The 27,463-nt window shown below is 38.7% G+C and overlaps 1 protein-coding gene across 1 annotated transcript in view; it reads right to left on the minus strand.

Moving 5' to 3' along the window:
* LOC138060210 (SEC14-like protein 1) overlaps positions 1-27,463 on the minus strand; it is a 36,913-nt gene that overhangs the window by 6,765 nt on the left and 2,685 nt on the right. Inside the window, exons 4-13 of the mRNA XM_068905945.1 lie at positions 16,005-16,133; positions 14,429-14,648; positions 13,136-13,212; positions 10,647-10,682; positions 9,196-9,255; positions 7,937-8,066; positions 6,558-6,646; positions 5,650-5,720; positions 5,354-5,412; positions 4,039-4,217 (exon numbers count right to left, since the gene is read on the minus strand). Coding sequence (XP_068762046.1) covers positions 4,039-4,217; positions 5,354-5,412; positions 5,650-5,720; positions 6,558-6,646; positions 7,937-8,066; positions 9,196-9,255; positions 10,647-10,682; positions 13,136-13,212; positions 14,429-14,648; positions 16,005-16,133 — 1,050 coding nt within the window. The remainder of the gene's footprint in view (positions 1-4,038; positions 4,218-5,353; positions 5,413-5,649; positions 5,721-6,557; positions 6,647-7,936; positions 8,067-9,195; positions 9,256-10,646; positions 10,683-13,135; positions 13,213-14,428; positions 14,649-16,004; positions 16,134-27,463) is intronic.

Below are 27,463 nucleotides of genomic sequence, written 5' to 3' on the forward strand. Positions count from 1 at the left end.
TGCTTGAACAGTAATAAGGCAACAGGGAGCGGAAGTTGCCTAGCAGCAATTTTGATTAATAATCATTTAATGATGCTCACCATAAGAATTTCTTCAAACCAAATGTTTGGGACAGTATATTAAATACTGTGAACGTGACATGGTTGGAATATACAATCTACATGTCCGGTAGTTTGCAAGGTCGCCTGGAAAAAAACCCCAGGCTTTTATTTCAAAAAATGGGAAGGGAGGGACAGCTTAACTGAAGAATCACCGGCCACTTATTCCCATGTGAATAGCATGTATTGTTTTCTGCCTCCATCTCCTAATGAGGCTGCTAAAAAAAGACAAAAGTCGCAGGCCACTGTGAATTGGGACTTTTGCCTTTTGTAGCAAAATCTACAACTAACCCTAGTTTAACAACTCAATAGTCGCCTACAACTCAGTCATACCCTTGACTTCTGCAGTGCTTTATTACCACCGATTCCATTGATACGCGACCCCCGAATCTTAACTCTCGCAAGCATTTGGCGATTCAAGGATGGATGAGATCCGATTTTCTGTCGGCACCCTTTGAAAAATGAAATACGAAGGGTTGATATTTTGTCGGCACCTTTGAAAAAAATGTCCGAGGGATCCAAATTTTGTCGGCTTCTTTAAGGAAAAAATCCGAAGCCCCCATTGCAAAAACCCGCCATCCTTAGGGGGGATGCGGATATAAAATAAAACGACCCCCGGGTTGGCTAATCAACCGTGGAGGTACGGTATTTCCGTAGATTTTTCGAATTTTCTTTACAAATGTCTTCCTCGCATGCAAAAACACCACTCGCCAGAGTAAACTTGAAGAATAAGAGATGAGATGAGTAAATTAAATACCTCTTACTAACCGAGTTTGAGGTCCGTACTGTACTGTCCGTAACTTACAGTACGGACCGCGTAAACGAGGTTAATCCGGCGCGCGGGCAAGGAAACTAATCGAAGTCAAGCGGAAGGTTCAACTGCCACAAAGACTGCCGCGTCAAAATCCGAAAAACTAAACTGAAATAGTTGCTTGCAAGATTCAAACAGTTTTACAAGTTTATGTACCAGAAACGACACGAAAAACGTGCTAGGGAATGGTTTATAGAAAGTTCAAATTTAGCGGGCCGTATTGTAGAATACGGCCGCTAATTTAGCCAATCACAGCGCGCGTACTATCTGAGAGTAAACAAAGCTCCAGGTATAGAGCGTTTTCACTCAAGTGACTAAAATAAATGCTAATTTGATGAAACAAAAGAAACTATTTGCATAAAAATAGAGTTCAATTCCCAGAGGATTAGTTTGGAACACCAACATGGCCGCATTTCTTTGTTTTGGAACACCAACATGGCTGCCGTGACGTCATGTGAAAACGTTCTACAGACAATATATAGAGCGTTTTCACATGACGTCACCATGATGGTGTACCAAATTAATCCTCTGCAGGACCGGGTTGTTCGAAAGCCGATTAACTTAATCCAGGATTAGCGTAAACTTTGTTTCACGTTTTCCACTTTTTGGTGGAAGTTTCTTTTGCTTATTTTTGTTTTTCAAGATTGACTTCCTGCGATGTAAAGTTTTGCCGAATATCAGCGTTGAACAGCATTTGGGAGTAGAGAAATAAACTCCTTGGTTAATTTTTAATCTGGGATTAGCGTTAATCGGCTTTTGAACAACCGGGCCCTGGGAATTGAACACTTTTTTTATGCAAATACTTGCTTTTGTTTCAGTAATCCAATATGGCTGCTGGTCACGTGAGTTAAAACGCTCTATTAATCGAAGTATTACAAATCGGGAACGTTATTATAACGAAACATTTGATAACCTTATTCAATCGAACATTAAGCATAGGTAAATAGCCACTGCTTTGGAGTTTTTGGATTGATCGTACCAATATACAAAAAGGATGACCGATCACGTGGCATCATCACTCTACTATCATCACTTGGTAAATTCTCCACATCTATTCTTAAAGTGACGATAGACTGTACGACTACGTGATAAAAAAGGGAATTTTAAAAAGCGTAACAAGGTGGCTTTAGGAAAATGCACGGTACAGTTGACAATATTTTCATCTTAAAAATGTTAATTGACAAGTATGGGAAATCGAAATCACAAAAACATGGCACTTTTCTCTTTTCCAGTTTTGTTGATTTCAGAAAAGCCTTTGACTGCATACCCAGGACCAAATTATTTGACAAGCTTAGAACGTTTGGGGTAAATGGACGCTTTCTGGAAGTACTCATGCCCATGTACTCAAATGATAAATCTGCAGTTAAAATTGAGAACAAAATAACCCGGACTTTCCCATGTCATACTAGTGTGAAGAAAGGATGCATGTTATCACCGACCCTGTTTAACATCTATTTAAGTGATTTACCTAAAATGCTTAACATGGCCTCAACAAATGAAATTATGCTAAATGCAAGACCCAGAAACTGTTTATTGTATGCGGACGACTTGGTGATTTTCGATAGATCCGCGAAAGGCTTGCAAACAAACCTCAACAACTTAGAGTCGTTCTGTGAACTGGCCGAACTTAGCGGAAACCTAGCAGAAACAAAAGTTATGATCTTTAATAACAGTGGTAAACCTTTAACCAACTATTTGTTCAGATATGGAGTAAATAAGTAAGAAAACGTTAAGTCTTACAAGTATTTAGGCCTAACATTGTTTCCCTAAAGGGCCTATGGAGATTTCACTCTTGCAAGGCAAGAAATTGATAATTTTCGGCCTCAAAGCAGTGTTTAAATTACGAAAAGAGATGGGATATCACTTCTGTGAGAACATCAAACTTACACCTAAGCTATTTGACTCATTAATATCGCCCATACTCCTTTATTGTAGTGAAATCTAGGGTATTGACTGCACCGGCCATCCGGATAAAGACCCGGCACAAATTCTTGAAATGGCTTTTGGGAGTGAATAAATATTGCAACAATAATGCATGTAGATCTGAAACAGGCAGATTCCCACTGCGAATTGAGGCCCAATGCAGGAATTTTAAATTCTGGCTGAGTTTAGCAAAACAAGTGGAAAGTAATAACTGTAGGAAATTATCTCAATTAGCTTACAATGACATAAACGTAATTGGTCATAAAGCGCTTTGGAGTTAAAAAATTATAAACTCTTTGTATCACATAGGTTTAGGAGATCTCTGGGAAGAAGCAAATGATTTAGACATAGGAATAGTAAGCATAATTAGACAAAGACCTAAAGATATCGAGTTAGAAAGGTGGTTCGGCGAGGAAAATAATGACGCGAGGAAAGCCCTTAATCAAAGGAATAAAATGCGTACCTACCAAGAAGTTAAAACAATGGATAACTACAGATACGAGGATTACCTTCACTAGGTCACCAACTTAAGGCACAGAGCCACGTTGACGAAACTACGACTTAGCAATCATAGGCTGGCGATAGAAGAAGGGCGTTACGCAAGACCATCAAAGAGACCCGAACAACGAACTTGCCCATTGCGTAAAATGGAAACGGTAGATGAGCAGCACAGTTACAGAAAATAATTGCAAAGTGCATTTTTGATTGAAGGGGTAGTTTCTAAAGAAAATGTGGTGCTGCGTCGGTGGGGAAGTAGTATACAAAAATTTGGTTTTATCAACGGAGTTGATAATGTAAATTGGCCACCGTACAGAGATTCTAAAAGTTAGAACTCTGTACGGTGGCCAATTTACATTATCAACTCCGTTGATAAAACCAAATTTTTGCATTTTTGATTGTTTTGAGATGAGGTTGATTTGGATAAATGTCGATGTACAATGTATAAGACACCAAATAAAACAATGCATGTATTATTCTTGCCTATAACACCATACAAGGAGCGCATGATTGACGGAAGCGAATCGCCAAATGCTCGCAAGAGTTTCGATTCGGGAGTCGCGTATCAATGAAATCGGTGGTAACCTATCGAGCCAACTAGGCGCTGGTCCTTTTGTGAGTCTGTGATAAACGCAAAGAAGATGAGAACAATGAAGACTGCAGACCTTTTTGAACTGAATTCTTATATTGAATTGAGATTTAAAATACCTGATAATCATTCCCACCATAGATGAGAAACTTGTTTCTCGTGTTTTCATCAATGAAAGGACTGACCAGAGTCCACAGAACACCAAATATTCTTGGCGCACGCACAATCAGCAGTCGGCCCATTGTCTCAGGGTAATTAGATTCAACAACCTCAATCACTTTCAACAAGGCTTTGATTCCTGAAAAAAAAAGATGGCTACCTTAAAACAACAGAAACTTCAAAGTAGAAATTTCTTTTCTGTTGAAAAATGACAACACACTGAACTTCTAATAATGAACACTGGAATATTCAGACTGATCTCTTGTAACAGAGGTTTTGCACGGCAGCCATTTTGCATGGCAGGAACAATAGATTCTTTTTCCTATGGGAACAAATGTTCTTTCTAATGCAAAACAATTTCATTTTTCCTGCCATGCAACATGGCTATAAGAAGTGGGAACACATTCAAGAAGGACACACAAGTTCATTATTCATTTCACTGTGTTATTGATTTTTTTTTCCTTTAGTGGAAGTTCCAGCTAGTTCATAGGTGAAAACTTCGATAATCTGAGTGTTAATTACTTAAGAGTTGAAAACAGAACTGCCATAAAGGCAACCAGTTGGCCTATTTCGAGATCAAAGCACAGGCGGACCACTCACTGTTGGTCGTTATCGATCTGAAGAAGAATCAATACATTACGGCGGTTGCGATTTGCAGATTAAAAGCAAATAATTCAATGGAAGATCAAACGAAGTGCCAACTGAGTCCAGTGTTAAGTTATTTTGGTCGTTCCGAGTTGTTTGAGGCGTCATTTTGCGAGATCTGTTCTCGACCGACGGTTAGAGAGTCAAGAAAATTGACAAGGTAGGCAGCACCCAGCCGCTGGCTGATGACCTCGTCTTCTTCAAGCTGGAACTGATGCCAAACCAGTGAAATTCTCAGCTTAAAAACACCAGCATCCAATCAATTAGGGATGTCCCCATACCTTCGCCAAATTTGAGCTTCATCTTTTGAAAATTCACCGAGAACGGCGATCCTGAAAGCCATAAAGCTTTCTCAATATGATCGGTGCAAGAAACCAGACCAAAGGAATTCGAAGCATTTGAGTCTATTTGAATTAGCCAATCAGTGAAACGCGACCGTTGGCAGTTCCCAGCCCCTCCAGGCAGTTCCCAACAATCGCATTGCACTGATTAGTCGAATCGAATAGATTCAAATGCTTCAAATTCCTTTGGTCTGGTTTCTTGCACCGATCATGTTGAGAAAGCTTTATTATGGATTTCAGGATCGCCTTTCTCGGTGAATTTTCGACTTCTGCAGTGGAGAAGACTTACCAGGTCTCCATAGATGCCTCATGCTTAATCCCTCCAGATCACACAGGCAGGTCCAAGAGCTGCAATAAAAGAAAATGCGTGAGTTACTTAAATCACAATCTGCAAACAAAGTTCTCAGTAGCGGTGGGAATAGCAGGACAAACCTTAGACCATTCAAGTGTTAAAGGGGAGGTGTGAATGGGTATGAATGGAACTTATTTTTATAGAAATAGCACCAAATAAAGAGGAAAGCTATATGTATGTATTGTGAAGTAGAAAAGGGATGAGGATAAACGAAATAAAGCATTGATGCTTACCTTATGGGATGACCCGTCTTTTTTGTCAATTCCTCTGTCATTTTAAGTCCTTCCTCATTTATGGAAACAACCTTAAAACGAATTGGTAAATAAATATTGTTATTGGATACTGTCATTAGTTGATTGAAAAAGAAAGTTTTGGACTAGCATGATAGAAGATAGTTAGTCCATAAATTAAACTGGAAATGTGGGAAAGAAATAATTTCTATGCAAAATGTCATTACTGTAACAGTTAATGAGGTAAGAGAGCTCTCAGTACAAGAATATTCAAATTCAGATTCTTGTCACCTAAAGCAATCCAACTTCAACTACACTGTTCCCTCCTTAACTGAATCCCACAAAGAAATGCCAGAAGGTAATAGCAACAGTAGAGAGGAATTACTTGAGTTAACAAGAATACAAAGTTAATATTAAAATTTAACTCCTATTTCACTTTCCATGGCAATTTGTCCACTGAACCTACCTTCTTTAATCACAAATGTCACATATTAGAATACTCTTGGGCTGTCTGGGTTTCTCAAAAGTCCTTACAATCTTTCTAGTGCTATTGTTTTTTTGTAATATTACTGCATCTGATAAACAAAGGACATGTTCTGCGTGTTAAACATTGCTGCAGTAACTTTGTCCTTTTGTCACATTTTCGCATTTCCAGCTTTATGAAGCTGGATTGCAAAATCATGCAGCTACTCAACTCCTTTACTTTCTTTGCCTTGAAATGTGATATTATTAATTGTTTAATAAGGTGGGTTTAAGGTTCCTTGTGTGTGCCTCGATTGTTTTCTGAAGCAATCTAGAAAGTGTTATGATTAGCTTTTAAGTGTTCTGACTCCTGAGTTGGAATTTTGCAGGCCCACAGTGAGAGCACAATGGGTAACAGGCCAGTGAGTGGTGTAAACCATGTCACTTACATGCTTCAGAAAGCCATCCTCACCAACGGCTTTTAACAACCCCTTGACATCCATAGATCCCAAACGTAAAATATACAATGGTCTTCCCTCTGAAAGAGAACAGTAGCAAAATGAATATTAACTGATAAAAGAATGTTTCAATGGATGTTTTCCTCTTCAAGTGAGAGTGAAAAAATTGTTTACACTGAATGTCCTTAGACAAGCACAAGTATTGGTAAAGCATGTCAAAGGGAAGTTCAAGTACGACTACTAGCTGAAACATCTTTTTACAGATAATTTGCGTTACCTAAAACTTCTCAAGGCATGAATGTACAAGCAATCAGGGGATGCATAGTAATGTCTTTAAAATGGGCCCTGCAGGTTTTAGATTGTAACAGAATAAACTACCAGAATGTAACTTGCAGTGTGACATACTACATGTAACCCTAGTAATGCAAACAGACCCACACATGTACAGAAAAAGTCTAACTAGGGTGCATCATTTTTACAATATAGCATCTAAAAATACAAACAACGAAACACGATGACTTTTGGGTGAATATGGGCCCTTAATAACAGGAGCAGCACAGAAGCAAGGAATTTTGGGAGGTTTTATTCTGGATATCAGTTCCCTGCTAGTAGAGGTCTCTTTTCTTTTTGTGTTTGTTGGGCTGAGGAGTATGGAAAAAGAAACCTCCATAATGAGTTGAAACTCACTTTGATCCAACCGCCATCCAACACCTTGTTGAACATGCATGCCCCATGATACATAGTGCGTTTGCTGACTGCGACTTGACTGCTTACTGTGTCCCACACACTTCTTTACAGTAATTCTGCTGTTGTTAAGTGAGTCCACCCAACAAGAAGTATCATGTGAGGATTTGGTCGCTAAGTAACTCCTGCACATGCTCAACACAGTGAGTTTTGCCCAATGGCAGGGGTCTCTTTTCATGCACTCATTAGCGCAGCAAACGTAAAAGAAAAGAGACCTATGGTAGCAGGAGAGGATATCACTTGTTAACACTGCAATGCAAGTAACTGTACCTTAGTGTGAATAGATTGCAAACACCCATTTCCTTTAAAGCTTCAACTACCAAGTTTTACTTCTCCCATTTCCCTACTCTTCTTACAGCTGCCATTTTTGTTTTTCTCCAGGCAGTCTAACATAACAATAATTAATTACAATGGAAAATGCATACTTCAAATACAATACTGTATGTGTTATAAAATTAAATTGCAGAAATTTCCTCTTCAGTTTGACAAAAAATTACTTTCTCAGGTGTGAGACCTTTTGTGCTTGACCTTTTATCGTGTTGCATTTTTTCTGAAAGTCACATTTCATCAAGTTGGACAACACAATACCAGCATGATAGTGACCTATAAAAATCTAACTTTGATACCTTTGTCAGTGTTATGCCAGCCTCCACAGTAATAGCTAAGCAGGGGTTCAGGAGGTTTCCAGATTTCCCGTATATTGTCTATGTTGTGGTGTCGTCTCCAGGCTAGGGACTCACAGAGCATTTCATACACCTGTAACACAAACAGGACAAGTTTCCAAAATGTGTCCTCGGAACTATTTTCTGGTCTAACGCGTCCAGTCAAGCTCCTAAATTGTTAGTCATCATTAACTGTAGACTGCAAATGCCACTTGATATTTTTGAATACAGTACATCACACAGGTGTGGTGCTCCTCACTCTCCTACATTTTTTTATTTAAGTACCGTAAACATCCGCAGATAAGCTGCACCCTTAGCAGCTCAAATTCTGGAAAAAAAGTTTTTCCAAAGAAATCAAAAGAAATCCAAAGTCGAGTCTTCAGAAGTCTTCTTTATCCACTGTTCATAAATTTAACTCACCATTAACGTTGAAATGGAAAATACTTCAAAGTCTTACCCACAATTGTAGCACTTTAATATACATGTAATGAACATCATTTCTACCAACTTTGAAACATGACTGATCCTTTTCTGGTATTCGTTGACAGGAATTTCTTCATTTAACAAAGTTTTTCCATATATTTTTGCATTACAACAAGAACGTGAGTGGAACGTTAGTAGCTTAGTAACCAGGCATTAGATTGGATGCGAAGATGAAAAACTGGACACCAGAAGCAGCCTTTTTCAAATGTTCCCACAGATACATGTAAGCTGCACCCAAGGCTGATGCCTAAGAAAATTTTCCAAGAACCCTTCGGGCTTCCAACATTAAAAGTTAGTAGCCCGAGTCATTTATTCAAGAGCCCAGAATTAATTAATTCCAGCTGGGATTAAATTTACAAGAAATTGAGGATAAATCAAGTAAGGCGCCCGTTCGGGCTACTTGTTCAGAAATTTGGTCACCCAGACTCGCAAATAAGGTGCCCCAGGTGGCCGGGTGGCCGTTAGGCAGCAGCCTTGTGCACCCCTGATTTCTAGTGATGATTTTTGGGAAAAAGGTGCAGCTTATCTGCGGGTGTTTACGGTACTTAACCTTAAGGAATAAGTAATACTTTGGAAAAATAAGAAAATGCTATGAACAAAGTTGATGTAGATGTATGTGAGTGACCATAAAACAATTCCTTTTACTAAGAGCTGATCTACTATGGCCTTATCCATAATCATTGGATGCTATACCATTAATAATTATTATTATAATACTATTAACAGTAAGAAAGAAATACCTTGTCTAGATGAAAGTCACGAGCCCGAAGAAATCGCAAAAGATGAGCATCATTTGGCATCTATAAAGGGAAGGCAAACAAATTTGGCATTCATTCTGCATTCATTATTCCTCTTGGAATACAGCTTTATTTACATCTATTTAGAACAAGATAATACTATCTTTGTAACCATACATTGTAGAGAATTGTTATGAAATGCAAACTGAATAAAAACAAAACCATCTCCTAGACTGTCATGGTAAACATTGCAAAGATGTTTTTCAAAAAACGTTATGAACAGCAGTAACCTTGCCCTTTAGGTTGAGGACAAAACATGGAGTACCCATAGTCAAAAATGCGTTTAAACTGTACATACACCCGTACCTTCAATGAGTTCAAGCTTCCATAGACCACTGGTGCAGGTCTTATAGCAGCTGGCCACCATTTTGAAAATAGATTATCCACTCGCCACTACCCAGAATAGTAGGGTAAAATTAATGTGCTTTGTTAAGCATCAGACAAAGGTCTTATAATGATTGAAAATTTTACTTCATGAATAGGGCAGCCTTTGCTTGGAACTTCAACTTGATTTTCTTTTTACTTCTCATCAACTTTTAGTGGCGGGTCTAATTTGCAGGTCACAGTTCGCAGGTCGCGGGTTGCAGGTCATTGTTTCACCAATACAGAATGTATCCTAAACATTCATAAAAGCTAACCTTAGGCCTAAAAACTTTTGTTTAGGCCTAATTAGGCCGTTAGCTTTTAAGAATGTTTAGGATACTTTCTGTATTGGTGAAACAATGACCTGCAACCCGCGACCTGTGACCTGCAAATTAGACCCTCCGTACTTTTAGGGGTAATCCATGGGGGTACTCCATGGAGTGGTACTCCTTGTTTTGTCCTCAACCTGTCCTGCACTTTCAGCATTCAAAAAAGGAGGTAAAGTTTTTGGCTGACATCTGCCTGCTTGAGAAATAATGCAAATGTCTACACTGTTACAGTATTAAATTTTTACCACAGAACTGAAATGAAATCTTTATCAAAAGACCAGGAGGATCCTTTTGCATCCTTATTACCCATGTGCAGGTCTTAAGACAAGAAAAATAATGTTAACAGCCAAAAAGCCCAATATAGGTGTAATCTCTTGATAACTATTTACAGGTGCTTTCTACCAAGTGTTTTCAAAAAAAAAAACATCTGCTGTCTGCTTCAGCAGTGTATCCCTAATAGAAAGTCCAAATTACACAAAAACTACCCCCGATGTTTAATTTATTTCTTTAAAATAATTCTGTAAGAGAGAAAGTGACTTCTTTTCACTATTAAATTAATGCTTAAATAATTCCAATATAAATGTTTACAACACAACAAAGCGTATTATGGCAATAAGCAATCCTCCACATGGCATTTGCAAATTCTGCAACTAGAATAATAATACATACAACATTGCTAATAGAAAGTGAAAAAGTAAGCACCTTGCCCTGATGTGTAGAACTCAGTTTTTTGCGCAACTAGAAAAAAACAATGGAGAGAATAAAAACTATAATATTTTCATTGCAGTTACTCAAGTTTTTGCAGCCTCATTACCTTTGAATGCAGTAAAGAAAATGAACCATCAAGCTAATTAAACACCAAGTGACTAAAAGACTTGACTCACACAGGCATTAATTAATCAAAAACAAACAGTGAGCAAAAAACAGTCCAGCTATTTCCAGCATTTGTTTTCACAACAAATTTCATCAGATATTGGTAGTCCTTCTCATAAAACAAAATTTTATGAGACAGCCCAACAGTGAGCTGCCAAGAGTAACTGATGCCTGCTCAACATGTATCCAGGTATTTTTGAAAACAGAAATTTTTTCTCTGTATATGAAAAAATCTACGGCATGTCTACATGTAGACGTTTCAATATGGCCATCCACATGAATACATGAAAATGATTCAAAAACACTGACCTCCACTTACTCTACCTTCCACCCTCTATGGTATCACAAGCCTGTATTAAAAATCCTCCGTTTTTACCCGTCCATACGAATACCATAAACCTCAGATTGTTCTAAAAACTCGACACTCTGGAGAGCATTTTTAAAAACCTTTGTTTTTAGTGACTGAAAACGCCGTTTTCATGTGAATGTGAGGCAAAAACAGACTGAAGAAAAAGTCTTGTGTGGATGCAATCAGAATTTTAACTATACAGGGTTTAAAATAAGCTTTAGGATGATAATACTCCTGCTCATAGTTTTTTTTTTTATTTTTTAATTAAAACAATACTATTATTTTTTTCTGCCAATGGTACAGGTCTGGTATTTGAATTTTTGGAAAAATCATTATACAAGACCTTCAAAAAAAAATCTAGTCTAATCCAGAGTATCTCAGGCCACCAAAGAAAAGACTGTTGTGCTATACTGGTACACAAGTGAATACAGTCAACTCTTGCCTTGCGGGGACACCTTGCTATGACAGACGACCAAGCTATAGTAATATGGAGAGCTGCTAAATCCCCAGCAAAATTTATAGAGGGTTGATTGAAACAACTCCCATCATTATGAACTTACGGACACCTTCTCTGCCCCAACAACAAAATTTCACTGTTTCAACTCTCGTTATAATGGACTTCGGCAAGCACCTTTCAACATTTAGGCAGAATTATAACTTTATAATATATTCCCTCCTCTTTTTCTCTACACTTTTTTCACTTTGGCTTGATTTGCGTTTTCAACCACATTCCCAGGGTTCTTTCAGACTTGTTTCCTCTTCCCCTCGCCAGGTAGTCCTTCTTCCTTCCCTTGTAAGGACAAGGAATAGGATTGTTAAAAGAACAAGGAATGCCGATGTCATGAAAGTGAATGTTCCAATTGCTGTTGTACATAGCAAGGTGGATTTTCCAGTACCGTACCATTCTTTTTGTGGTAAAGTAAACACCCACAAATAAGAAGCTAGATTCTTCCAAGTTAGGCTAAATAGGTTCTTATAAAAATGGTATTTACAGCAGTTTATAGGCTAAGTTCTTAAATTGGTTCTTATTTCCACAAAAGATATCTACATTGTACTCTATGATACATAAACAGTATGACTGATTTCCTCTGATGAGGAAGCTGATACCTTAGTTTACATTTCAATCATAACCATGAAAAATAAGTTTTGAACAAGATCTGTACAGTTTAAAATTTGTTCCAGATACCTGAAATTTCAACTGAAGGTAATTTTCTAAAATAAGAACCTGTTTAATTTTTTTGGCTAACTTGGTTCTTATGTACATATTAAAGGAGGTCTAAAATGAAAGTTTAGCCTAACAGGTTCCTAAATTCTAGGTTCTTATATGCTTTTCCTTCCTTTTAGGAATGGAGCTGGCCCCCTGAAATAGCCTAGGGGCTAGCAAAACCAGGGAGCCAGGCAATAGTTTGAATTTGGACTGTTACAGGTGTTTACTGTACTGCGAACTGTTCAGAAACTGTTGTAGTGAATGGAATGGAGGAGATCCAAGCTCTGTTCTGTTACGATTTGTTTTGTCTGTAAATAAAGTTACCAGAGAAAACTGCACTGCAAGTGGTCATGAGACAATATTATGCAAAAAATGAATGTTAATCCTCTCATGTATCAAGAAATTTTTTCTTACACTGTACAAGCCCCAATTATGGTCTCTCGCTATTACAAACACTAAACCATGGTCCAGAGGGTGTCCGCATTAATGGAGTTGACTGTATTGCTTTCCACGCATTGATTGCCCAGCTCAGAGGTGAATAGCAAGTACTATTCACCTCTACTTCGGTGAACAATTAATATTATTATTTCAATGATCGTTTTAAGCCCACCCGCTAAGTGATGTCACAATGTCAAGTATACTGCACTCCTTTAAGCGTAAAAGGGCTAGCCCAGGAACATGTTTTTATTTGTCAGAGAGACAAGGATGATTTTCAAAAGAACAGAGGGCTTGAAGTTCAATGAAAATTGCTTCATGCTTTACCTGGATAAGTTTGTTTTCTTCTTTGGGACTTAGCTTTCCCAGAAATTTATGGATATATTCATCATCAAGCTTATAATCTGAAAAAGAAGATGTTGATTACAGTTACCTTTCTGAACCATTCCAATAGACAACATACAAAATAACAAGAAAAATCCACAGTTTCAAACGGTTTTTAATCCTTACTATACACCACCTGTAGGTACAGGAGATACAACAAAGGTCTCTCCAAAAAACGTCACCCAGGTTAAAAGTCCACTAGGATCAACTTACAATGACAATGACCATGACAATAAGTTTATTCAAGATGCAAAAAAAAATTGGATTAAAGAAAGGACATCTTGAAATGTCGTTATTCCTAAGTACCATAGTTTTTCGGTAACCCCTTAAACCCCAAAAATTGTGACCTCTCACGGGAAAACGTACACTAACGACTTTCTGGGAAACAAGTTTTTCACACGGCACCCTCACAGGCTCCTTTATTCCGGTCATACATGGAAAGTCGTTAGTGTACATTTTCCTGTGAGAGGTCACAAATGTCAGTCACACAACCAAAAAGTCTCTTGAACAGAAGAACATGCCCTAAATAATGAAACTAACTCTAAATCTTCCTTTTCTAACCATAATTAATTAACTAATTACTGTAACAATAATATAAGTTGTTGGTTGGTTTGGAATACATACATTTATTTTGCAAAATAAATTTTGTCATTACTTATTTTACTGACCCAGTACAGAGGAGACGAAAATACGGCACTCTTCAAAAATACCGGTAGTTCTTGCACAGAAATAATTGAAATTGCACAGAACAGCAAACACTGAGGTCAAGCAGACTGTGCTGTAGCTTTCAGCCAGCTAAACTAGGTAATCAAACCATTTGCATTTCATGAAAAAAGTCAAAACCATTTTTTATTAAAGGGAATTAATTAACTTACAGAAAAAACACAACTAGATGTAGTACTATACAAATAGGGAAATGTGATTACCTTTGGTCTTTAAACAACCTTCTATAAATCAAGTAATAGAATAACAATCATGCAATGGACGTTTTGAAGGAGAAAAGTAGAGTTGCAAAACCTCATGGACTCCACGCATACATACCGGTATATTTCACTTCCAAGATTGAACCAGAGTCAGTTTTAATCAAATTGAGTGCTCACACTACTGTAGCAATTCTGCTCCCAACACTTCACAAAACTAAAACTACATGCACGGGTAGGTAGGGGATATCAAATAATATATGGTCCCTTGGCCTGTGACATCAACCGTAAAAATATGAACAAAACAGAGGCTGACCTGATCTGGAAGCCAGTGGGAGTGAAGCAGCAGCTTCCACAGCAGAGCTTGCAATTGTAAGGGCATCAACACCATCAGAATCTTTTTGATCAGCACCATTGGCCAAACTTTCTGATGCACTCTTTGTTCTTGGTCGACCTGAAGAATTCTCAAATGGTGCAATGTATGTTATCCCCTCCCTTGTGAGCTCATCAATGTAGTACTGAATTACTTCTTTACCCTGCCAAAACAACACAGTGAATAACCAAACAGACATTAGGGAATATTACAGATGCTGAACTTAATTCACATGATAAGAAAATTCCACCAAATTGATTCTGACCCTGCAATTTATTCAAACAAATTTGAAAAAACAGCAAACTGGTGTTTCAGGAGTAAGTGGGTTAAATAATCATCAAATTTTTATCCCGCTCATATGACATGCTGAATCTGTACAAACAAGGCCTAAGCAAACAATGAACTGTACTTTTAAGGGTGTCTGCAGTTTAGGGGATGTAACACTTTTGTATTACAGAACAGCTACCCAATCCCATTTCCCATTGCTTACAATAGGTTTATTATTCAAAAGCCTAGTAAAAGATTGAACAGAACAACGCTTGGCAGAACTGCCAGATCAGGGTCTGAAATTGCACCTCCCTGGTTGCCAATGCACCTAAAAATTGATTACTGGAGTCAAGAATCCCACAACTGGTCACCAGTGGGTGACTGAGGTACTATGGCACTGCTACATTTATTTGCATTGCTATTGCTAACATTTACGTCCAGAGAAACTGTTTGACAATAAAGCTCAGAGCCGTTTGCCAGCAGGTGTCTTAGTTTTCCCGTTAACTACTTCCATAATGAAAAACTTGAAGGAACACAGCCAGGATGAGTCATGATAAAAACTTGAATGGATGTTCTCTGGCTAAAAATATCAAAAATTGCAAGCTTTCGACTACTAGAACCGTGGTCTTCATCAGGCAAAAAGGTAAATGAAGTAAAAATTCAGAGAATATAATTATAGTGAGATAGAAGTGATAACAATAGAGTGAAATTAGGGGAAAAAAAAGGTGACTAACGTGGCTAACGTTGCAAGCCACCAGGTTCCTTAAAATATTACTTAAGAAAGAAAATGACTCAGTAAAGACGTTCAAGGAATTGTTGCAAGGGATGTAGCACGGTTGTAGCCTGGTGCAAACAACATGGCAGCTTGCGTGCGACAGATCGTGACTTGTGTTTCCATGGCTGTTGTGGAAGAAAAGAAAGGTTTTGAAATTTTCAACTAAGTGAGGGGTAAATGGATTTCTATATTATTTTGTATTTGAGATCAGATACATTTTCTCTCCAAAAGGTAGCTAATTAAAATGAAAGCTGAAAACATAAATGCTTGACACATACACAAGATCCTGTGGTCGTTGCTTTCTGGTATCCATAAAAATGTGCAAAACATGAATTTTTCAGGCAAAAAGAAAGGCGAAAATATTTGGCAACCACAATTTGCCATCTGTTGACCAAAATGTTTTATCTAGTCACCAGCTGGCACCCATATAAAAAAGATGCTCTAACAATACACAATCCTGTACTTTAAAGTTATCACCTTTTTGATGTTTTGAAGATAAAGTTTAATGGCCACCTTCTCAACAGTTGCTTCAAAACCAAAAAAAGACTTGATGTCTAAACTTGCATCCTGCTCAAAACACGTCCACTCTGGGTTGTCAGGATGAACCTAATAACAGAATTTTTCAAACATATGTACTGTATATTTTCATTGCAATGCCATTTAAAATTCTCAATAAATAATCTTTTAGGTCTCCTGGACTGATTCATGAAAGCCATTACAGTAACTGTAATTTACAATATTAACGCTAACTGGTAACTTCTACCAGGATAAGTACAGTGTGTACAACAACTAGATATGGTCAATCAACATTTCAGTTCTCAGTATCAAAAATCTGGGGCTCAGTTTCTATCAGCCTAAAACAATTACCTTATAATTCCTTTAAAAATTAATACAAACAGCACCTCTTACTTACTCTAAACAATTAAATAACTCAATTTTAATTTTTGAATAGTGCAATATTACTTATCTTTTCAGTAAAGTAAGCATGTCTATATCATTATTATAATAATACTACATGTAATCATATTTATCTTAAAGTACATGTAATGTGTGTATACAGTATTTAATATCTTTAATATGGTCACCGTGGTAACCAGCTTGGAAGCCAATGGCTACTGTAGGTTAAAACAAAAGCTCCATTCTTCAGATCTTGACGTGAGATTGCCATAAACAAAAATAATCATAAAGGAGTATAATCATTATGAATTAAATTTTAAATAATTATAATAATAATCATACCGACTTGATGAGGAAATGAGATACATGTAACATACACATAGCTAAATTAACTTTAAAACCAAACACAGTGACACAGGAAAGTTAAACACAGTTACATACTAAAGTGCTCAAGAAATTAAAGCAAAAAAATCAAACAGAAATCTGCAACAACTTTTAAATGAACAACAATAAGAAATGAAGCACAAATCAGTCACAATTTTAGTCCAAATCGAACAAAAAAATTCAGAACTTTGCAAGTACAGTAAAATTTAGTTCACAAGATTTTTTCTTTTAGTCCACAAGTTCAATAGCTGAACAAACGTGCTCTACTAATTGTGATGTGGACCCTGCCAACACTAGCATTCTTCCCAATCAAAAAAATGACAATTAATAATTTAAATTAAGTAAAGAACCATTATCGCTTGAATGATATGATTGCTTTCTTTTTTACTCTGTCTCGTTTGTAATTAATTTCTTGTTTTATTATCCATGAATTAACACCTTTTCTTGCTTGTGCTTTTGTAACATATAACTTTTAATAAGAACTATAGACTCGAATTCAAGAATTAAAGATCATTCTATTATTTTGTTGAATACCTATATAATTTTGAAAAATCTGTCTTGGTTTAGAGCGGTTTTCAATTGAGTTTTGAAAGTAATTAGTGAATTACTTTGGTTTTGCATTACTTCACTCAGTGATTGGTTCAAAGATCTTGTGCCATTTTCAACCAATCAGAAGTGAAAACAAAACCAATCATGGCTCACACGTGCACATTTTCCTGCGCTTTGTGTCGGCAACAGTACATGTAATTACTTTGAGTTTTGATTGGTTTACTGGATTGTCTCTGGATTGTCTTTTGTTTGATTGACCTGTGCCACTGGGTGAAATAATTAAAAATGTGTATCCCTGAATGACATTGTCAGTACTTAAAATATGGATGGTGCCATGTATCCTAATGGTACAGTGCATGAGCTGTCTTTAAGTTATACCCATTTTAAATCTGGTGCAGAACTCTAATAGCACATTAAATGACATTTGGCCATAATATTCCAGCTGCACTCACATGAGCATTAAGGTCAACGATTATTATAAGAGCGTCCTTCTCAGTTGCAGATATGCAGCTGTTCAATTACTGTGGTAAATTACAAAGGTCAATGAAATTGACATTTCACAGGCGTTTTGGTTTTTTAATTTAGTGCAAGTGGCCATATTAATGGGGTGGAATTATAGAGGATTCTACAGTAACTGTTTGGGATTTAAAATTGTGGCTGTTGGCCATATTAAAGGGTGACCGCATTAACGAGGGTTTTCTATAAGAGAATGTATGGCCTTAAATTGCCAGGCCAAAAAAAAGTGGCCGCATTAACGAGGTGACTGTATTGTCAAGGTGGCTCCTCCCTATTTTCATTACAAGCATGATCTTGACACTACTGTAACATCCAGAAAGGCAAATTATGAGGGGATTTTAGTCATTGTACTTTCATCAAAAACACCATTGATACTAAAGTCTTTCAGTTAGGTAATTACAGCGGCTTCCGTTTTTTAGAAGCATAGTAAGCTGGGCATGTTTTTGCTTTGATTTAGGCTCAGAACGTACAGTACACTCAACAATTTTAAGTGTTTTACCTACTGAGCAAAGTTTCAAGTATTTTATATAATTATACAATTACTGTACGTACATTCCTGTTGTTTATTAAACAGAAAAGTTGTTCTGAAAGTGCAAATGCGATATATGTCATTACGGCCCTTTAGTCATGAATTTCACCCTATCCCGGTAATGTGGCCACCCCGTTAATAAGGCCAATTTGTTTAGGCCCGTTGATGACCATATTAATGGGCTTCCACTGTACTAAGAATTTCATAGATTGCTGAAGTGTCTCTTCTCTTCATGTGGTCTTTCCAAGTTTGGAGCATACTCACTAACAAGAGTTAGGTTGTCACCATTTCTCAAATGTGTACCCAATGATATTAGTCGATCTATAGGACATTAGTCCATCAGTAGGGCTAACGCTCACATGGTTCATATGGGGTAGAAACTTAGCACTTCACATTTCACTCTAATCAGTTAAGTCTGTTGAAATACAAGTGCTACACGGTCAACATTGGCAAAAATGTAATCCTTCCTATTACTGGTTGACTTTGGACTGATACCTTGTGCACCTGGCCTGGTGGAAATAGCAGAGTCAATGCCTGCTGCTTTCTCTTCTTCTCCACTCTAGAGTATTATGACTCTTCTTGAATATATATTTCTAGTACCAGGTTTCCAAAACCTCACTAAGTGTGCAAATATTGATAACTGCTTTCTCTAGATTGCAACAGACAAGAACTGTTGCCCATGCTCGTCTTACTGCAGGGTCACTACCCAAGGGTTACTCCAACATTCCAAGCACCAAGATCAACGCACTGTTTCTTTAAGCACAGGTCACAGGTGTTGTGGGAAGTACGTGGTGTAACCCGGAAAGACAAGTCCCGAGCGATTTTATGATTTTACGAAGCCACAAACGTTAAGCCTGCACAAAAACTTCCGAAGTGATGACCAACTTTTAGTTAACCCGGTCCACAACACTGCATGCATACCTTGTAACCATCTTACCTCTGTTCCATTTGAACAAATGCTACCTCTGTGACCCTGTTAGCCCTCTGTAACAGTGTGTACATTAATTTTTGTAACCCTGTTACCTTTGTAACCCCATTACTTCTATTACTTTGTTACCTTTAGTTACCAGTAGAAGACTTTCTGAGCAGTTTGTTGCATCTGATGCCGCACCTAAGTTACTGTAACAACTTTTGTCATTTAAAAAAGTACAAAAAAGAATGCATGCTATGTGAAGACAGGCTGTGACAGGCTAGGCCATCTACTATTTTTATTTCTGATTGGGTCCCCTTTCAAAACTTTTAGCTTTTATATAACCAAATCAATGAGTTCGCTCTGATTGGTCAATCAGCCATGGTTTCCTGTGCCAGTAAACTCATGGAAATTTTGCAAGTCTTTTGAATTATTACATAAAAGCAATAGACAACAAGTTTCTATGTTTCTAAGAATTTGTAAATCATGAGCCGCAGGCGAGTGATTTACGATCCTCCTTATGTTCTTCCAGCATCCCTCAAGGTTTATCAACCTATAAGCCATGATCGAAACTTGTGGTCTATTGCTTAATAAGTCAAAATAATTATCAAGATGAGTACCTTCATCAAAAAACAAGACAATTTGGGTACATTCATCAGTTTGCCTCCATGTTATTCTACAACAAGTTGCAAAAATAGTGGAGACACTTCACCTTCTTGGGGCGTTATTAGTTTCCCTATTATCTCTCACACTGCAGCCCCCCTCCCCCCCCTTATCAGTGTTGCTAGCAAGACAAAAAAATGTTGGGAACTTAAGCAGTCAACATTGAAAGGGGGAGAGGGGAAAGAAAGTGGGAAAGGTTTAAATTCTAGATACGGCGGGCATTGGAAGCTAGAAAAGGTGTTTTTTAATGAAAGTGTCTCAACAATTTTGCAACTTGTTGTCTGAGTTGGTTGTCACTGTATTGGCGTGCGGTCACTTTGTTTATTGGAACGGGAAGGCGTCTAGGTAAAGGTAAAGGTAAAGTCTCTGCTTACGAGCCAGAAGGCTCATCAGGCCGGCGCTTATCTCCGGTTTCTGTAGCATGAAGCGACTAGTAGTATGTATACTCCCCCCTGGATGGGATGCTAGTCCATCGCAGGGTTACCCCCAGCATTACGCCCATTATACACCTGGGTGGAGAGAGGCACCGTGAGAGTAAAGTGTCTTGCCCAAAGAACACAACACAATGTCCCCGGCCAGGCCCCGAACCCAGACCACTCGATCCGGTGCCGAGCACTTGCGTTTAATATGGTGTTTCCAAAAAAAAGGGTTTAATTCTCTGATCTGCTGTGAATGGAAAATGGCCAGCGATAAACTGGATTTTGGCGGGGTTTCGGTATGACGTAATTTGAAGGCATTTCAGTGCTTTCTGTGAGTCAAGTAGAAAATACACATAATTTGGTACGCGAAAAGGTGTGATTTCCATCCTTTCGCTTTTAAAAGTACGCTAGAAATAACCTGGAACCGATTTCGAAATAATTTGCCTTAAACACCTATATTTCAGTCGACACATGACATCTAAAGCACACGCAAAATGTACAAAATTAGCTGTTGTTTACGAATGAGAAACAGACATAACCTCTCCTTTAACTGCGATCGCATGCCATTTAAAGGGAACATCTACTTTCCGAAAAATCAATTCTTAGCAAACATTGTTATACAAAGATACATTTTCATAGAGGTCCATTTGTAACATTACTTATTGCTTTCGGACTAGTCTGCTTCCAGAGAAGGGATTGGTAACGCTTACTAGCAAGTCTTCTAGGTGACATGTCGGGTACAGGCTAATTCCATGTTCTTTGGAATGACTGACTGAGCACAATGATCAAAAGAAAGCACCCGATTGTGCCAAATCCTTTGAGAGATTTGTTTTACAATGAGATACAAAAGTGAACAAATTTGTACCAGCTACACATTATGACATTTATATGAAACAGTCTACACGGTCTACCACAACTTTTCACTGAGAAAATAATATGATATCATATTTCTTGCTGTTGCGATGGTAGACCGTGCTTGGATGGTAGACCGTTGGTAAATGGCATAGACGATATGTACAGGTTTTCTAACTGTGAACTTTATTACGAATCACCTGGTAACGTATTGGATTGATTAGAAAAGAAAGTACTAGTTGAATTGTGCTGTTTCCTCGAAGATAGGATTTTCAACTGTAACGCCACCATCCTGGTTGACGTCACCAAGAAATACAATAAATGGTATTGTGTTACATAACACGAGCCATGTGTAACTTTCGGGAACATCAGATCTGCAGTGCAAAATACTTTGCTCGCTTTAGTATTTGGTACGGAGTCTTCTGTTAGCGATGAGAAGTCCAAACACTCGAAAATCGATGCTACTGTATGTCAATAATTAATATCCTTTCGTGTTTGGCACAATGTGCTTTGCACTTCGCGTGCAAACTTTTGAAATGTTTCAGAGCTTATATGATATTTAATGATTGTTTCTTTAGTTCCTGCTTTTCTACGTTGAAACATTTCCCTATAGGATTCAAATCTGGACTGGCAAAATTATTGCAATCAATCAGACCACAAGTTGCAAAAATAGTGGAGACACTTCACCTTCTTGGGGCTTCTCTCACACTGCAGCCCCCCTCCCACCCAAATCAGTGTTGCTAGAAAGACAAAAAAATGTTGGGAACTTAAGCAGTCAACATTGAAAGGGGGAGAGGGGAGAGGAAGTGGGAAAGGTTTAAATTCTAGATACGGCGGGCATTGGAAGCTAGAAAAGGTGTTTTTTAATCAAGGCTGTTGCCTAACAGGAGCCCGGTAGCCTGGGGCTCCCAAAGAATAGCTCTGGGCTCCTTAATTTTTCACAGCAACACCTTTCACTTCATATGTTGGGCTCCTAAGTTCTCAGCGTTTAGCTCTGAGGGCCCCTTTAAAATTTTCTTAGGCAGCAGCCTTGTTAATGAAAGTGTCTCAACAATTTTGCAACTTGTTGTAGCTCTTTCAGACATCCCAGGGCCCGGTTGTTCAAAAGCCGATCAACGCTAATCCCAGATTAAAAATTAACCAAGGAGTTTATTTCTCCACTCCCAAATGCTGTTCAACATTGATATTCAGCAAAACTGTACATTGGAAGAAGTCAATCTTCAAACACAAAATAAGCAAAAGAAACTTTCCTCAAAAAGTTGAAAACATGAAACAAAAGTTTACGGTAATCCTGGATTAAGTTAATCAGCTTTCGAATAACCAGGCCCAGGTTCTTATATACGATGACATGACCCGACAGCCTGTTATTTCATTATTTGAAACCCTTTATTGGTTACCATGTACATAACTACTGCACAGTATTTCTGTAATATTATTGTTTGATTTAAACTGATAATTCATTTTAAATGAAGTCTTGAAAAGATTACACAATTAACATTTTTCATAGCTATACAATCTGGATTCGTATTTTTCCGTATGCATGCATGCGAATGATCCTCAGCTTTAGGCCTCGGGGTCCACATCACACAGCAGAAAAATGCTCTCCTATAAGTTACAGCTCTGCATTACATAGTAACCAAATGGGCAAACAGAACATGAGCCAGAAGAGGAACAATTTCTATTATGGACACAAAGCCTATCTAATAAAGCTTTACAACAGTGATGTAAAACGTAGTTAATGGAGCATGACTCGTTAGAGCTATCCTCCACATGTCATGTTATTTCGTAAACTTTACACAATGCAAACGAGACATTAATGGATTCCTATATTCTAACAATTCAAACTGAGTTCCTTTATCCTTGTTTTTAATACTGTCTGCTTACAGTTATATCCTTTATCTGGATTGGCGAAAACCAACAACTATCCCCATTCATGTCGCATTGAGCGCTACAGAAGTTGTTTGTATTAGATGGTACGTTAGTCACCATTGGTTTAGTCCTAGACATTAGTCTCAGTATAAAAGGTCTAGTAAAGTCTAAAGTATCACTCTGTGAGCTCTATAGTTAACTGTAAGGAGTACATTTACTGTTTACGAATTTTATTATCTATGGCTCGTCCGCGTGGCAGTTCGAAAGCTACTTGACCAGGGTTTTCAAATTTAGCCGGCGCCTGGCGCAAGTCACCGGCTACTTCAAGCATTTGCGTCGGGTACTTTTCGTGTTCCAAATTTTACTAACTACACAATTCTGTTTCACCAAATCATAATCTGATTTTTTCGAGGAAATAAATGAATGTGGACTGATGAACAGTGCGGCTATTACATATACCTTTTGATCTCCGAAGCGAGAGCTTTTTTTAGCGGGAAAGTCTGCTCGTGTTCACGGACTCTCATTTGAACGTGCATGTATCTGACCGAGGTAAAACCTCGTCTACGGTAACCGAAAGCCGAGGTTTTACCTAGATTTTTTCCAGTTGATTTACGCCGCGGTTAAGAGAGGACGCAGTATGCTTTTATTTGGAGCAGATGCTATCAAAGAAATCTGCATATTTTTGCGGATCAATCGCAGCAATAATTAGTATGCGTATTTGCCGTATTTACAATCTGCGAAGTTTGGCACATTCAATTATAGTAAAGTCGCTTCCATAAAGCGTTGATCGTTTTTCTTTTTCCAGCAAACGACAAGATTTCTAAAAGTTGTTCGAAATCTGTTTAATACAGATGTTATAAAGATCAGCAGAAATTCTATCAAGAAATTTACACGTGTTTGGGAAAACTCGTCTTAACGGTGACGCTGCTCATCTAGCGGCCGGCCTTGAAAGATACGTGAAAGTCATTTCGATCTTATCGACTGAAAGATGGAAGAAAACGATTAACTTTACAAGTAATTGTCAGCCGTTCGAGCAACGTGGCTCTCCATTTGTTACAAACTTGTGAAGCAGTTCAAATCGAACAATGTATTTCATGAGCTATCGCTCTCGCTTGCGTGACGGAAGCATGCAGCTTAGTTTATTTACGTTTTAACTCGCCAAATTGGCAGAGGCTTCATTGAACTCGTCTATCGTGTGATCGTTGAAGCATTAATTTAAGTTAATCTTAACAATTCAGAGGAATGAACATTTCTGAATTTCAAGCTCAACTGCTGAATTACCTGCCACTTAATATTTTGAATCAGAAATGATCGTAATTAACGCGCGACAAGGAGTGGTCAGGAATTGCTTAAGAAACTTCGGGAATACAGTTACGGTTCTTCGCTGGTGTAATCTTTAAGCCATTACATGTTGTAGTAAGGTTTAGTTCAAAGTTAGAGCTTTTCAACAACTATCCCGTAAACATTTCTTTTTGGACCAGACGCAAAATTTGAAGCGCTTTTTATTCTAAATATACAGTCGGACTGCACTGGCGGCGACTTAAGTTACGCATAATCCACACAGTTTTTTAAAAGAACTGTCCTTTTACCCCTTTGGAAGAACTGTTTATCATGATAGCGAAAAACTTACAAGTTATTAAACATAAAGATGTAAGAATTAGGCATCATAAAAGGTTATCAACATTCTCTGTTCTCAGCTGTCACGGCAAAATGAGATGAACATATTAAACAGTGCGTTGTGTTGCGTCAGTGCTGTGAAAAACAGTTTGGATATTCATTCTTTACCTTGGGGAGCTAGGTGTGATAATATTAAACAATGCTTTGCAAAGTACCATTGTTTTCTTGCGGCACATTACCGCAATTAAGTCGGCCGCGGCATTCGGTTGCTTTCGTCTTTGCCTCGGTTGTGGTTTTCGTCCAACCTAGGTGATTTCGCGGTAAACACTATCGGCAAAGACGAGGTATTACCGCATGCAAATGCACTAATAGTTTCGAGCGGTACTATAGTGCTCCGGCTACTTTACAATTTCCTCCTGCTACTTTTTTTCAATTTGAAAACCCTGCTTGACCTTGCCATCATCGTCGGGAAAATCTAACTTCCCTGTCGACGGAAATTCTTTGCCTTCATCTTCAGGTAGCTAACTGGCAGCAAAGCCGAACTGATTTCCCGTTTGAAAGCAGCCGTCAAACAACCTCGCCCAACAAGCAGCCACCCCCCGGTTGGGTGAAGAATTCCATGTCGAAAACAACCTTCCCGTTCTGATCGCGACACTGTTACTGCGCGGGTTGACGGAGTCGACGACGTGAGCAACAATTCCTCGTCCGTTAGTTCTGTGGATGGCCTGGATGAGGACGATGTAGATCTCACTCGGTTCGGGTTGTCAGCCCCACAAAGCGTGACGCCCGTTCAGAAACCGGGTGCATTCTCTGAAGCTCAAATGGCCACCATACAGGACACCGTTCATTTGTCCGTGGAGCAAGCACTCAACAGCCGCTCGTACCTGCCTGTCGAGCCCTTTCTGGGCACTGCTACGCCCAACACAGCAACTCCAGCACCTCACAGACAAGGAGCAGGTACTCCTTTGGGCCTCCATCGCCCTCTGGTCAGAAATTTGGAGGACAAAATTGTGCGTGGTGAGCACATAGACGACTCGACCCCAGGTTCTGCATCACCACTGTCAATGGTTCGCAAACGCAAGCCTATTATTGACAATTTTCATAAGTGGTTGGATGCTTATGCTGCCTACGTGCTGGTTATCATTTCATCATATCCTCGAAGATCCCTTGAGTTGCTTAAGCACTAGCAGATCATAAGCAGGGCGGCTACCAAATTCTTCTTAGGTTCCTTATTCTAATATCCATGAAACATAATTTCTTTATTTGAGCACATCACGTCCCCAGGGTTTCTAACGAAATTGCTGATGCCCTTTCACGCTTTCAGGACGCCCATTTCCGGTCAGCAGCTCCCAAGGCCGAGAAAACCCCTTGCACCATCCCGCCTTCACTCATGACCCTCTAAGGGATGAAGTCCAAACTTACACGAGAAGGGGACTAGCCCGGACCACGAACCATACGTACGGCTCCAAAGAAAAACGCTTCCTCCAATTTCGCCTTATGAATTGACTTATGTCAAACAACTCCCAGCTTCTGAGGGGACGCTTATTTGTTTTGCCTTGTACCTCGCTCGAACAGTTAAGCATAGTACTATAAAATTGTATCTCTCTGCGGTTCGTAATTTACACATTTCCTGTGGCCACAGCAGTGTTCTCCCCAGGTATTTCAGGCCAGGCGGGCCGCCTGGCTTGATTCGTTGAAAAATCGTTGCCGCCTGGCTTAAAACAAGTGACCTTACGTAGTTTAACATCTAAAACTGGGATCCTGTCCATAGTTAAAAAAAGAAAAACACTCAATAAAGATACTGAAGCATTGTCTAGTGTTTTCTCATTGTGTTTTCTCGCAATTGATAAGGTTTCAGCTCATTTACCCTTCCATGAAAGGTGATGAAACTTGTCATCCGCTCGTTTCATTGAACGGCAGCCGTCTTTCAGTTTGCCGTAAATTCAAGGGCACTTTATGGATATTACATGGAATACTAAACTCAATTCCCACGTGCGTGGAAGGTTGTCAAAAAATGGCGGCTTCGACAAACTCAGGATCCTCTGAACAGAAACTAGCTAGTCAAAGCAAATTAAGTTCTTTTTTCACCCTGGAAAAGAGATATAAGAGTGTAAGTAATTTGGATGAAGAAGTCCACCCTCGGGAAACAACACAAGGTCCGTCAACATCCACAGATTCCAAACACCGAAAATCAGGGTTTGATCCAACGTGGCTGAAGGACTTCCCTTGGCTCCTTAAGACTAACGAAGATGATAATACTAAATAGTGGTAGTGGTATGTTGTGCAAGTTGTGCAGAAAACACAATCAAAGGGCCCAAAGAGTAAGGCAAGGATGTGCTGTTTGGGTGGATGTTCCATGTTTTTAAGTTTTATGTTTTCCTAGACAGCATGACAATTCGCTTTTGCTATTTTTGTAAGTCTTAATTTTGTATGGTAGATTCAGCTTCCGACAGAATGCCCCCTGGCCTTCCCAAAATCCTGGGGAGAACACTGCACAGTGATCCTGTTCAGAGAAAACCTCTCCTGCAAAAGGGGCTACAAGGCAAGTCTCGTATCCTTCGCCAACCCGTCACACCCGTTGTGTTAGCAGCAATCCAACCAATTCCTATACAGGTATATATATACCTGTCTCCCATACAAGTCGCTTAAAGGGCACAGTTTTCGCATCGGCACTGCATCTACAGCAGCTGCAGCAGGCTTGCCGGACTGGTTAATTAAGGTCTTAGGTTGC

The sequence above is a fragment of the Montipora capricornis genome, chromosome 8 (genome assembly GCF_036669925.1).
Source record: "Montipora capricornis isolate CH-2021 chromosome 8, ASM3666992v2, whole genome shotgun sequence".
Taxonomy (NCBI): Eukaryota; Metazoa; Cnidaria; class Anthozoa; order Scleractinia; family Acroporidae; genus Montipora; species Montipora capricornis.